This window comes from Ranitomeya variabilis, chromosome 3, assembly GCF_051348905.1.
Source record: "Ranitomeya variabilis isolate aRanVar5 chromosome 3, aRanVar5.hap1, whole genome shotgun sequence".
Classification (NCBI taxonomy): Eukaryota; Metazoa; Chordata; class Amphibia; order Anura; family Dendrobatidae; genus Ranitomeya; species Ranitomeya variabilis.
In genome coordinates this window covers 417,855,754-417,868,379 of record NC_135234.1, presented here as the reverse complement: position 1 = coordinate 417,868,379, position 12,626 = coordinate 417,855,754, and the positions used below count along the sequence as shown (strand labels likewise).

The 12,626-nt window shown below is 46.3% G+C and overlaps 1 protein-coding gene across 5 annotated transcripts in view; it reads right to left on the bottom strand.

Annotated features, from left to right (window-relative positions):
- Nucleotides 1-12,626, bottom strand: part of TRIM37 (tripartite motif containing 37) — a 146,066-nt gene that overhangs the window by 95,955 nt on the left and 37,485 nt on the right. For all 5 annotated transcript variants that reach the window (XM_077296335.1, XM_077296336.1, XM_077296338.1 and 2 more), the window contains exons 6-7: nt 11,410-11,532; nt 7,331-7,454 (exon numbers count right to left, since the gene is read on the bottom strand). In XM_077296335.1, coding sequence (XP_077152450.1) covers nt 7,331-7,454; nt 11,410-11,532 — 247 coding nt within the window. The remainder of the gene's footprint in view (nt 1-7,330; nt 7,455-11,409; nt 11,533-12,626) is intronic.

Genomic DNA, 12,626 nt, shown 5'->3' with positions numbered 1-12,626 from the left:
CAGTTCGGTGGAAAAGCAGTAGGAGATCAATAACTACATATGAGCGTATAGCATGTCACATTACATATGAGTATAGCATGTCAAATTATAAAACAAGCACAAACTAATAATAGGGAGGGAGCTGTGTCCCCCAATGAATGGCTCGGAGAAAAGGATTTTACGGTGAGTACACAAAAATCCCTAATTCTCCTTCGCCTCATTGGGGGACACAGACCGTGGGACGTCCCAAAGCAGTCCCTGGGTGGGGACAACATCAGATCAGGCCGGTGTAACCGCTACTTACAAGTGCGTCACCGCGGCCTGCAGAGTCCGCCTGCCCAGACTCACATCTGTGGAAGTGTGGGAATTCTAGTGCTTCAAGAATGCATGCGAACTGGAGGAATTCGCAAGCTTGCGGCCGTGCTTGCCGACGTCTGGTGTCTAGAGCCCTCAGACAGGGAGATAGGCTGACATCTAGCACGGAAGGACTCCTGGATGGTGAAAAGAATCCACCAGGCTAACATGGCTGACGAAATGGCTAAACCCTTCCAGTGACCGTCAGGAAGCCTTCTTGCCATCAAGAAGCCCAAGTAAAGTGTCCAACCTTCGGAAGGACGCCGTCCTCGATACGTACCCACTTGGAGCACTCACTTCTTCCAGATTATGGAGAACCCATTCCGTTTTGTGGACTGGAGCCGAAAGAGATGAGAGAAGGACAATGCCCCTGCGACAGTGGGAATACAATACCACCTTGGTAACGAGGGAAGGAGATGGCCTGAGGGCGACCTTGCCTTGATGGTAATAAGGAAAAAAGTCTGAAAGAACAGAGTGGCGAGCTCTGAAGACTCATCAGGATGACAGGAACGCAGAGAAACAAGGGGAGCGACCATCCCTGATAGTAAAGTCTGTCTGGATCAAAAAAGGAGTCTACTGTAAGATCCCCAGGACCATTAAGGTCCCACAGATCAAACGGTACGCGGTAGAGAAAAACTACAGGTGAAGACTCCCTGCTAGAAATTCCATATTTGCAGTTTTGTCACAATAAGACGGAAAAAAAATACTAGTACGGCAAGCGAGAGAACCAGACTTTATCAGTGTGGGTCTCCCGGGATCACTGGGGCCCTTTCTGCTTCCAAAAAGATCTCAGAAGTAGTGGAAGAGGGGTTATGGAAATTGGTACCATGGAAGAACCGAGCATGCACTGCGATGGTCTTGGATCTCGAGGTCAAACCATGAACTGGAGTACATTGGTGTTCAATTTGGACGCCATCCGACCTACATCTGGAGTACTCCAGTGAAGGCAGATCTGACGGAAGACTTCCGAGTGAAGTTCCCACTCACTTGAGGAGAAACCCTGACGGCTGAATATGTCTGCCGCCCAGTGTTCTACTCCAGGGATATGTACTGCTGAGATCACCGAGTGATAGATCTCAGCCCATCAGAGAGTGCGAGGTACCTCGGCCACTGCGCTTGACCGACCGTCTGTGGTATATTAATTGATGATACATCGGGCAGGGACACTGGTAGGTATACCATAAGAAATTCTACCCGGTTAGTCTGCCAAGTGGCAGAATGCGGGGCTGCATCCAGCAGGTTTTTTCTTTTTGTGAGGAAAATACAGTGCCTTGCCATCGTCGTGCAGAGTAGAAAATTAGGAACCCTCGATCCACCATCCTCTTAACAGGGAGGAATGGTCCGCTTTCTTGCATCAGCCGCTAAATAGTGGTGATACAAAGAGGGGTGCTCGGACGCCAGGGCAGGTTGTCTGGCGATAGGCCTGGATGCAGAAGAGGATACATGGAGGCGACACTGCATGTGCTCGTCTGTTGATGGTGTGTGTGTGTGTGTGTGGGGGGGGGGAAATCGGTGCCCTTTAAAGGACCCGTCGCCCTTAAAAATCAGACCAGGTATGGCATCCCACGTAGGGGCTTCTGTCCAGGGAACCGCTCGTCAATTTGTTGATGATATAAATAGGCGAGTCCCTCTTTTTCTGAAGCTCTGGCAATCCAAGGCAATATCTGATCCATATTCAGAGCGTTGTTCTCAACAAATCATAGAGGAGAGATCAGGAAATGAAAACTTCCGTTTTCTAGACACCTGTACATTTCTCTAGAATACTTGCCTGCTAGCCGACGGCTCCCATGTAGGAGAGGGACAATGTATATCGGTCCTGAGAGCACTCCGAGCCACTGAGGGTTCACAGAGGGATTTAATCTCTTGGTCAGAGAAACCATGGGTTGCGGTTAGTGACAAAGTCCACTGAGGGGGGACTAGGTACTCAGGGATAAACTGGGATCAGCGGCGGAGGGCTCCAGAGCTCAGTTAGGGTAACCAGCTTCGGATTGAACATGTGACCTTAAGACCAGGGCATACTGGTCATGTGCCTTTAAGACCAGGGCATACTGGTCATGTGCCTTTAAGACCAGGGCATACTGGTCATGTGCCTTTAAGACCAGGGCATTCTGGTCATGTGCCTTTAAGACCAGGGCATACTGGTCATGTGCCTTTAAGACCAGGGCATACTGGTCATGTGCCTTTAAGACCAGGGCATACTGGTCATGTGCCTTTAAGACCAGGGCATACTGGCCATGTGCGTAAGACCAGGGCATACTGGTCACATGCCTTTAAGACCAGGGCATGCTGGTCATGTGCCTTTAAGACCAGGGCATTTTTCAAGGATTATGCCAGAGGTGAAGCCCCTTGAGGGGAACTAGGTACTCTGGGAAGAGCCGGGATCGGCGGCGGCGGAGGGCTCCTGAGCTCATTTGACTAAGTACTCTGGGAAAGGTGACCGGCTTCTGGCTGGTCGTGACTTAAAGAGCAGAGAACGCTGGTAATGTGCCCCTTTTAAACTAGGGAACCTTTAAGACCTGGGAATGCTGGTCATTTGTTTTTACAAAGCCAGGGAAAGCTGGACATGTACCTATAAGCCCAGCGACCACTGGGCATGCATCTTTAAGACCAGGGAATGCGGTCATGTACCCTTAAGACCCGTGCCTTTAAGACCGGAGCTTGCTGGACAACCAGAGATTACAGGTCTTAAGTATTAAAAAATAGGGAACGCTAGTCCCTTTATGCTGCCGGGGAGCGGGGGAGGGGTGCGGAGGGAGGATGGGGGAGGGGTGCGGAGGGAGGATGGGGGAGGGGTGCGGATTCTCCTTACCGAGATTCTGAGTCCCCCATCTGGAACAGTGTGGTCTTCAGCGCTGAGTACCGCCAGTGCGATGCAGCAGCCACTTCCGGATGAGCTCGTGTCCGGAAATGGCAGGAGGATGAAGATGGCCGCCGAGAATACAGCTCTCGTCCTGAATGAGAGGCGCCTGAATAGGGGGGCGGGGCCTGAAGCGCGGCCTAGCATGGGCGGAGTTCCGGGTTGCGGCCTAAATAAACCCGAAGCCGGGGGCTAAATTTATGAAGCCAGCCGGCGCCGAACGGGGGAAAATGCGCAGAGCCCTCCAACTGTTCGAGTCCCGGCACTTACCCCAGTATGCAGCTCTGTTCAGCAGGTCAGAAGGTAGAAAAAGATCCTGTGCAGTTGCTGCTGTTTGGACGGTGCAGGGATAAGAAAAGTCCTCAATCCATCGTCCCTTTAGCAGGGAGGAGGAGAGGAACCGTCCGCCTCCTTGTACCATCCGCTTTAATAGTGGTGGTGCAGTGGGGGCTGCTCGGATGCCACGCTGGAATGTGCCTCTGAACAGCCGAGGGTAAAACCTGGTGGTCAGGGCTGATGTCCGGCAATAGGCCTGGCTGCAGAAGAGGATACTGGAGGTGACACTCCAGTGCTCGTCTGATAAGGGATGGGGGAGATCGGTGCCCTTGAAGGGGCCCGTCGCCCCTAGAATCAGCTCAGGCAGTGGCTTCCCACGTCGCAGGAGAGGATACGGAGAGGTAAAACTCCCGTGCTCGCCTGTTGTTGATTCGGGGAGATCGGAACATGAAAGAATCCGTCGCCCCATTTGTCCGTTGTAAAGGTAAAAGTAAAAAGAGTTTTTGGGTCTGAATAGCAGACCCGTCCGTGTGCCTCCTACGGACACTAAGCAAGAACTGGTTAGCTGAGAGCCAGCAGGAGGGTGTATACTGCAGGGGAGGAGATCACTTTCTTTGTATCACTTAGGCTACGTTCACACTAGCGTTGTGCGCCGTTGCGTCGGCGACGCAACGCACAACGCACGCAAAAACGCGTCAAAACGCACGCAAAAACGCTGCGTTTTGCGACGCATGCGTCGGTTTTTGCCGAAAATCGGACGCAAGAAAAATGCAACTTGTTGCGTTTTCTTGGTCCGACGCTTGCGGCAAAAAAGACGCATGTGTCGCACAACGCAACAAAAAAACGCATGCGTCCCCCATGTTAAGTATAGGGGCGCATGACGCATGCGTCGCCGCTGCGTCGCCGACGCAAACCCGACGCACATTAGCTTAACGCTAATGTGAACGTAGCCTTAGTGTCAGCCTCCTAGTGGCAGCAGCATACACCCACGGTCTGTGTCCCCCAATGAGGCGAAGGAGAAATTTTAACCCCGCGCTTTCCAATTCACCAAACAATTTTGCCCCTATCTACATAATGAGGAAAAAAGTGAAAGGAAAGTGTTGGAGGCAAATTGACAGCTGCCAGATGTGAACAAGCGGGACTTAAAGAATGAGAGTGATGGTGCCAAAGAGTATATACTGTACAGTTGCTAAGGTGGGGCCCCGACATGGGATAATCGCCACACCACCACGGGGATATGAACACACACACAAAATGCGCCACACACTACCACGTGCTTGAACACATATACCAACCCCAGCACACATTTCACCACACATACACCAACCTCGCCACATAAAAGTCGAAACAGAATAGTCACTGCTCAAAACAATTCGCCACATGCAAAACTAGGCTCACACAAAACTCGCCACACGTGCAAAACTCACCTCATGGAAAACTCGCCACACGTGCAAAACTTGCACACGCGGAAAAATTGCTACATGCACAAAAGTTGCCTCACACAAAACTTGCACATACTCAAAACGCACCACACATAAAACTCACCATGCACAAAACTTGCTGCACACAACTTGCTACACTAACCTGTCACATGCAACTCGACACAAAAAGTTGCTACATGCATGTCGCCACACAAACTCATCTCAGAAAAGTTGCTACATGCATGTCGCCACATGCAACTCAACACACACAACTTGACACATGAAACTCGCCCTTAAGCTACTTTCACACTAGCGTCGGGCTCGGCCCGTCGCGGTGCGTCGGGCCGAGGTTCCCGACGCTAGCGTTGTCTCCGCCACACAACGGGGGCAGCGGATGCATTTTTCCAGCGCATCCGCTGCCCCATTGTGAGGTGCGGGGAAGTACAGGGAGGTGGGGGTGGAGTTCCGGCCGCGCATGCGCGGTCGGAAAAAGCGGACCGTCGGGAGCAAAAAAACGTTTTTTGCTCCCGACGGTCCGCCACAGCACGGCGCAACCGTCGCACGACGGTTGCGACGTGTGTCATTGCGTCGCAAATGCGTCGCTAATGTTAGTCAATGCAGAAAAAACGCATCCTGCAAGCACTTTTGCAGGATGCGTTTTTTCGGCAAAAACGCATTGCGACGTAATGCAGTTAACGCCAGTGTGAAAGTAGCCTAAAACACACACAAGTCTGGTATTATCCTTCAAAAATAAAAATCTGATTAATAAGCAGACAAACTACAAGAATACGGCAGCTGTCAGTCACATGACCTGTCTATTATGTGTATGTGTGAGCTGATATATACTGCCAGGGGGGGAGGGCTTCCTGTTGGCTGGGGATTTATCAGGCTGCCAATTTAGCTTACAAATACTGAGGTAAAAATACTGAGCAAATGTGTGAACGAGGTCTAATACAGGAGGAGATGACACAGGTATATACTATATACAGGAGGAGATGACATACAGGTATATACTATATACAGGAGGAGATGACACGTATATACTATATACAAGAGGAGATGAAATACAGGTATATACTATATATAGGAGGAGATGACACGTATATACTATATACAGGAGGAGATGACATACAGGTATATACTATATACAGGAGGAGATGACACGTATATACTATATACAAGAGGAGATGAAATACAGGTATATACTATATATAGGAGGAGATGACAGGTATATACTATATACAGGAGGAGATGACATACAGGTATATACTATATACAGGAGATGACATACAGGTATATTCTATATACAGGAGGAGATGACACACATATATACTATATACAGGAGGAGATGACACAGGTATATACTATATAAAAGAGGAGATGACACAGGTATATAGAGAAGGAGATGACATACAGTAGGTATATACTATATACAGGGGAGATGACATACAGGTATATACTATATACAGGAGATGACATACAGGTATATACTATATACAGAAGAGATGACATACAGGTATCTATATATTTATAATTGTCTAAGGGGTACTTCCGTCTTTCTGTCGGCAACTTCCGTCACGGAAATTCATTCACTGATTGGTCTCGCCAGCTGCCTGTCATGGCTGCCGCGACCAATCAGCGACGGGCACAGTCCGATTAGTCCCTCCCTACTCCCCTGCAGTCACTAGCCAGCGCCCGCTCCATACTCCCCGCAATCACGGCTCACACAGGGTTAATGCCAGCGGTAACGGACCGCGTTATGCCGTGGGTAACTCACTCCGTTACCGCCGCTATTAACCCTGTGTGACCAAGTTTTTACTATTGAGGCTGCCTATGCAGCCTCAATAGTAAAAACATCTAATGTTAAAAATAATTTAAAAAAAAAATAACAAATCATTATATACTCACCTTCCGCCGCCATTCCGACGCCCCGGTGACCGGTCCATGCAAGCAGCAGGTTCCGGTGCTAAGGTTGGTGTGCGACAAGGACCTGCCATGACGTCACGGTCATGTGACCGCGAAGTCATCACAGGCCCTGCGCGAGAAGGACCTGCCATGACGTCACAGTCATGTGACCGCGACATCATCACACCCTCGGACCGGAAGCTGCCGCCTGAACCAAACACAGGCGACAGAACTACAAGGGGCCCCTCAGAAGGTGAGTATATGTTTATTTTTTATTTTTTTAACCTGTAACATACGTGGCTGGGCAATATACTACATGACTCTGTGCTTTATACTACGTCACTGGGCAATATACTACGTCACTGGGCAATATACTACGTCACTGGGCAATATACTACGTGGACATGCATATTCTAGAATACCCGATGCGTTAGAATCGGGCCACCATCTAGTATACTATATACAGGAGGAGATGACACACAGGTATATACAATATACAGGAGGAGATGACATACAGCACATGAATTTATTAGCTTACCCATAAGAGTGACTAGCTTATTTTTAAGTTGAGTGTCAAGCCTGGCAATCATCATTTCGACAGCGTTACGGATTTCTCGAACCCGCTCATCCTTTGCACTTCGGACAGCTTCAACATTTCGCTCCTACCACAAAGAAATATTAGTCCCAAAAATTGCACATCTGCCTGCAACCACATGGATCTCTAACAATACATTCCAGATACTTGCTGTAGCATTTAGTTTTGTAAAATAGACTTTTTTGTGGACTATCACTATTATGCAATTATCTCTTAAAGGATAGAGCAAAGTAAACTCATGCTGTCGCTAATTAGAAGAATTCACCTAATGAAACAGTGGATATAAAATAGCTACAAACCTTAAAATAGCAGGTTTTGGTATTGTAAAAAGAAAAAAAAAATCATACCAAGAATAATTATTTCAGAAGTTTTCACACATTTAATGTCACGTATAATCTGTACAATTGAATTGTAAAAAAATTCTTTTGGGGTGTTAAAATAAAATAATTAAATAATGTGGTTGCATAAATATGTATTCCCTTAATCCAGTGTGTTGAAGTACCCTTTAAAACTTATAATAACACTCAGTCTTTTTAGGTAGGATTTAAACAGCATGGTACATCTAGAATTGGTAATCTTTGCCCACTCTTCCTAGCAGTAGCACTCCCAATCTGTACGGCATCTGTGTACAGCGCCCTCTTCAGGTCATCCACTGACTTTTTACTGGATTCAGCTCTGGCTGGGCCAGTCAAAAACTATGAACTTCTTTTGTTGATTTGGATGCAAGCTTAGGGTTGTTGTTGTACTAAAATATGAAATTCCTCTTCATTTTCAGCTTGTTAGTGAAAGCCTGAAATCTTTGATGCAAAATGCTCTGATTTGGAACTGTTCATAATTCCCCCGTCTTGAATAATGCCCCAGTTCCAGCTGCCAAAAAGCTACCCAAAAAGCATAATGTTGACTCTACTATGCTTTTCTGTGGGCATGGCTTTTTTTGGGTGATGAGCAGTGTTGACTTTGGGCCAAACATACCTTTTGGAATCATTGTCAAAAAGTTCAACCTTGGTCTCATCAGATCGTAACATGTTATTCCATATGCTGTTGACAGATTTGATGTTAGGTTTTGGCAAAACAGCCAAATTTGGATGTCTGTCTTTGTAAGAGAAGGCTTCCATCTTGCCACACTCTCCAACCGGCCAAACACATGGAGAATAAAGTGAGATTGTTGTCACATGAAGTACGCAACCAATATTTGCCAGAAAATCTTGCAGCTCCCTTATTGTTGCTTTAGGCCTCTTGGCAGCATCCCAAACTAATTTTCTTCTTCTCTATTCATTGATTTTTGAGGGACACCTATTTCTGGTAATGTTATGTCAAATTTAAGTCATGTCTTGGTGTCAAATTTAAGCGAGGTCTTGATGTCTGTCCTAACAGTGTTTACTGACTAAAGGTCATTTCATATTGCCAGATGGTCCAAGTAAATTGACCCTTAGGCAACAAGTGTAACATTTTCAGACAACAGGGTGTGAAAAGGGTTCATTTAAAGAGATTGTCTGTGACTTAGGGTACCGTTACACTAAACGATTTACCAACGATCACGACCAGCGATACGACCTGGCCGTGATCGTTGGTAAGTCGTTGTGTGGTCGCTGGAGAGCTGTCACACAGACAGCTCTCCAGCGACCAACGATGCCGAAGTCCCCGGGTAACCAGGGTAAACATCGGGTTACTAAGCGCAGGGCCGCGCTTAGTAACCCGATGTTTACCCTGGTTACCATTGTAAATGTAAAAAAAAAAAAAAAACACTACATACTTACATTCCGATGTCCGTCAGGTCCCTCGCCGTCTGCTTCCCGCACTGACTGTGTCAGTGCCGGCCGTAAAGCACAGCACAGCGGTGACTTCACCGCTGTGCTCTGCTTTTACTTTACGGCCGGCGCTCACAGTCAGTGCGGGAAGCCGCCGGCGAGGGACGTGACAGGCACCGGAATGTAAGTATGTAGTGTTTTTTTTTTTTACACTTACAATGGTAACCAGGGTAAACATCGGGTTACTAAGCGCGGCCCTGCACTTAGCGAACACATCGCTGGATCGGTGTCACACACACCGATCCAGCGATGACAGCGGGTGATCCAGCGACGAAAGAAAGTTTCAAACGATCTGCTACAACGTACGATTCTCAGCGGGGTCCCTGATCGCAGTAGCGTGTCAGACACAGCGATATCGTATGGATATCACTGGAACGTCACGGATCGTGCCGTCGTAGCGACCAAAGTGCCACTGTGAGACGGTACCCTAACATATTGATGAATTATCTTGAGAAGATAAATTGTTGTACTCTGTAGTAGATGCTAAAAAACGTACAGAGCTGTGATGTTATCTATGTGCACTGTGTGTGTCCAACCGCTGCCAGGAAAGATTTCAGCTGATCAGTGAGAGTGACAAGTGTTGGACCCTTAGTCCTCTTTCACACTTCTCTTTCAGCTCCCGTCACAATCTGTTGAAAAATTTGCAGGATCCTGCATTTTCTCATAGACTTGTATTAGCGATGGATTGTGACGGATGGCCGTCCGTTTCATCCGTCTTTCACTGGATCCTGCATAAAAGAAAAACGGTCCGTCGGGCAGAGAAAACGTTCAGAGGAACATTTTTTCTGCACGTCGGAAAATCGTTCAGCGACATGAACATGATGATGATGATGCATCGCTGACTGTGAAAAGCACGAATCCAGTGACAGGTCCCGCCTTTTCAAAGAGAGCATGCGCGGAAGAATTTCCCGCCAGTGAAATTCTCTCTCGCTCTTTCTCCTATTGATGCTGCCTATGCAGCATCAATAGTAACAAGATATAATGTTAAAAAAAAATAAAATTAAAAAAAAAATTAAAAATAAAAATAATAATAATAAAAAAAAACAAAAACGCAATATTCTCACCTACCGGGGTTCCCGCGCAGCGTCACCAATGTTCCTGGCAGCTAGCGTTACTTCCTAGTAATACATTGCGAAATCTCACGAGACGTCGCGGTCTTGCGAGACCACGACTTCTTGCGAGATTTCACAATGTATTACTAGGAACGCTAGCTGCCAGGAGCATCGCTGCGCGGGAACGCCGATAGGTGAGAATACTGCGATTTTTTATTTATTTTTTTTTTACCTGGTTTGTGTTGTGTATGCGTTTTTGCAGCGGAAAACCGCTGCGAAGACCCATACACAACAGGGGCACATAGGCTCGATGGGTCCGTCAGAAAGACGGGCCCAGTGCACACGTTTTCCACAATCTGCACAGGATCCGTCATTTCAACGTCTTGACGGATCCTGTACAGATTTGGAAGACGGAAGTGTGAAAGAAGCATTACTGTTTCGTTATTCATGACCTATCATAGGGATAAGTTATCAATTTTTGGCCCTTTTATGAGAAAATTTAAATTTCATGAAAAGTGCAGACATACAGAAAGTGAACGGAGGGCCACAGTTGAGCTTCCTCGGTTAGACAGCAGAATGCAATGTGTTGCATGGTCAGATAAGCCAGCATGCTTACATATATTACCTCAGTTTTAATGCTTACAAGCGATGTAGAAATACTTGGCACTCATATAGGTGTATTCAAGAACTTATTTATTGAATGAAGAAATTCCAGAAAATCAAGAGACGTTTCGGTCAATACCTGACCTTCATCAGTCATCTGGATAGAGGAGATCTGCGTGGCAGCGTGCTGTGTGAGAGTCTTCTGTGTCCACTGCTAAGACAGGAAGCACTTCAGCAGTGGACACTGCAGACCCTCACACAGCGCGCTTTCACACAGATCTCCTCTATCCAGATGACTGATGAAGGTCAGGTATTGACCGAAACGTCTCTTGATTTTCTGGAATTTCTTCAATCAATAAATATTTCTTGAATACACTTATATGAGTGCCAAGTATTTCTACCTCACAGCTGACCGATTTGGTCATCCTACTTGTGTACCACCAGAATTCCATGAGTGCCGTGTTTTCCTAATTACTTTAATGCTTACAAGGACTGGTGTGTTCATACAATTTCCTTACAAGCTTTTGATCTATGCAGATATAACAATCACATTTCTTACCACTTCTTGAACAAGACTAATTAATTCCATTAGTCGCCGTCGAAGCTTGGCCACCTCTTCATTAACTTTTGTAACATGTTGTTCATAAATTTCTGCCAGTGGCTTAAAAGTGTGTCCGCCATGCTGGAATAAAACAAAATACTCACATTAGTAACGTTATACAATCACAGGAGAATGTGGAGAATTTTAATTACTCATTTTTCTTACACTTCATTATATCCTTCTAAAATGCAGAAAAATGGAGGGAACATGGGTAAATTATGCCCGTACCGTAGTTCTCAACACTTCCAAAAATCACAGATTGTTCCCCAAATAAATTTGCTCTTTAGGCATCCATTAGACACATTACTCTTGCAGCAATTTATTTTCTTACTGTACGATAACTTACTTAGAATAAAATTTCTGATTTATTGCTTCATTTTGCCCATGAAACTTATTATGTCGAGACTAACTCACAACCAGGTCAGAGTTGCACCTAATAGATGGCCATAATGGTAACCCAAGTGGTACAGTGTTTACAAATCTACATTGTTTAGTCCCACCAAAGAACCAATTGGATAGGCATCGGTCCTTACTACGTCTGTCTTATAGGGGGTTACCAGGTCAGTAATTATTTTGGGTGTGTGGAATGCGGTTTCAACATGGTGTCACTTATCTCTGTTATAGGTATAGATACATTGTATGGGCAGATATGTTTTGGTTAGCCAAGTAGGGGCTTGGCTAAAATATTCCTCACCATGCCTTGTGAAAGTGACCTGGGCGCGAGGTGGCCATGATCTGTGGGTTTGTATCTGTTCCTCCATCCATTTCCTTGTCCAATGATTGTTGTAAATTAAAATCGGTGGTGCCAGAGTTTCTGATGGGTTAATTGCTACCGGGCTCGACACATTCTGCCCTAATAGGAAGCTTAGGAAATGAAGGCCCAAGGAACATACACACAATAAATCTTGCATGATCTGATGGTAATCGAACCCAAGGATGAGAAAACATAAGAGATATATATTATATAAAAAGACAGACAGGACAAAGTGTACAGGCTCCATAGAAGGCACCGCTCTGTGCAGGAGCTCAGCGTTCCTGCCTGCTGAACAGGGCTGTGTATGGTGTTTTGAGTGATGGGGAGGAGGGACTCAGACCAACAATTTGCAAGATACGTAACGTGGGGAAAATATACAAATAAAACAAAAAAAATAAAATAAAATCAGACATTGTGAATC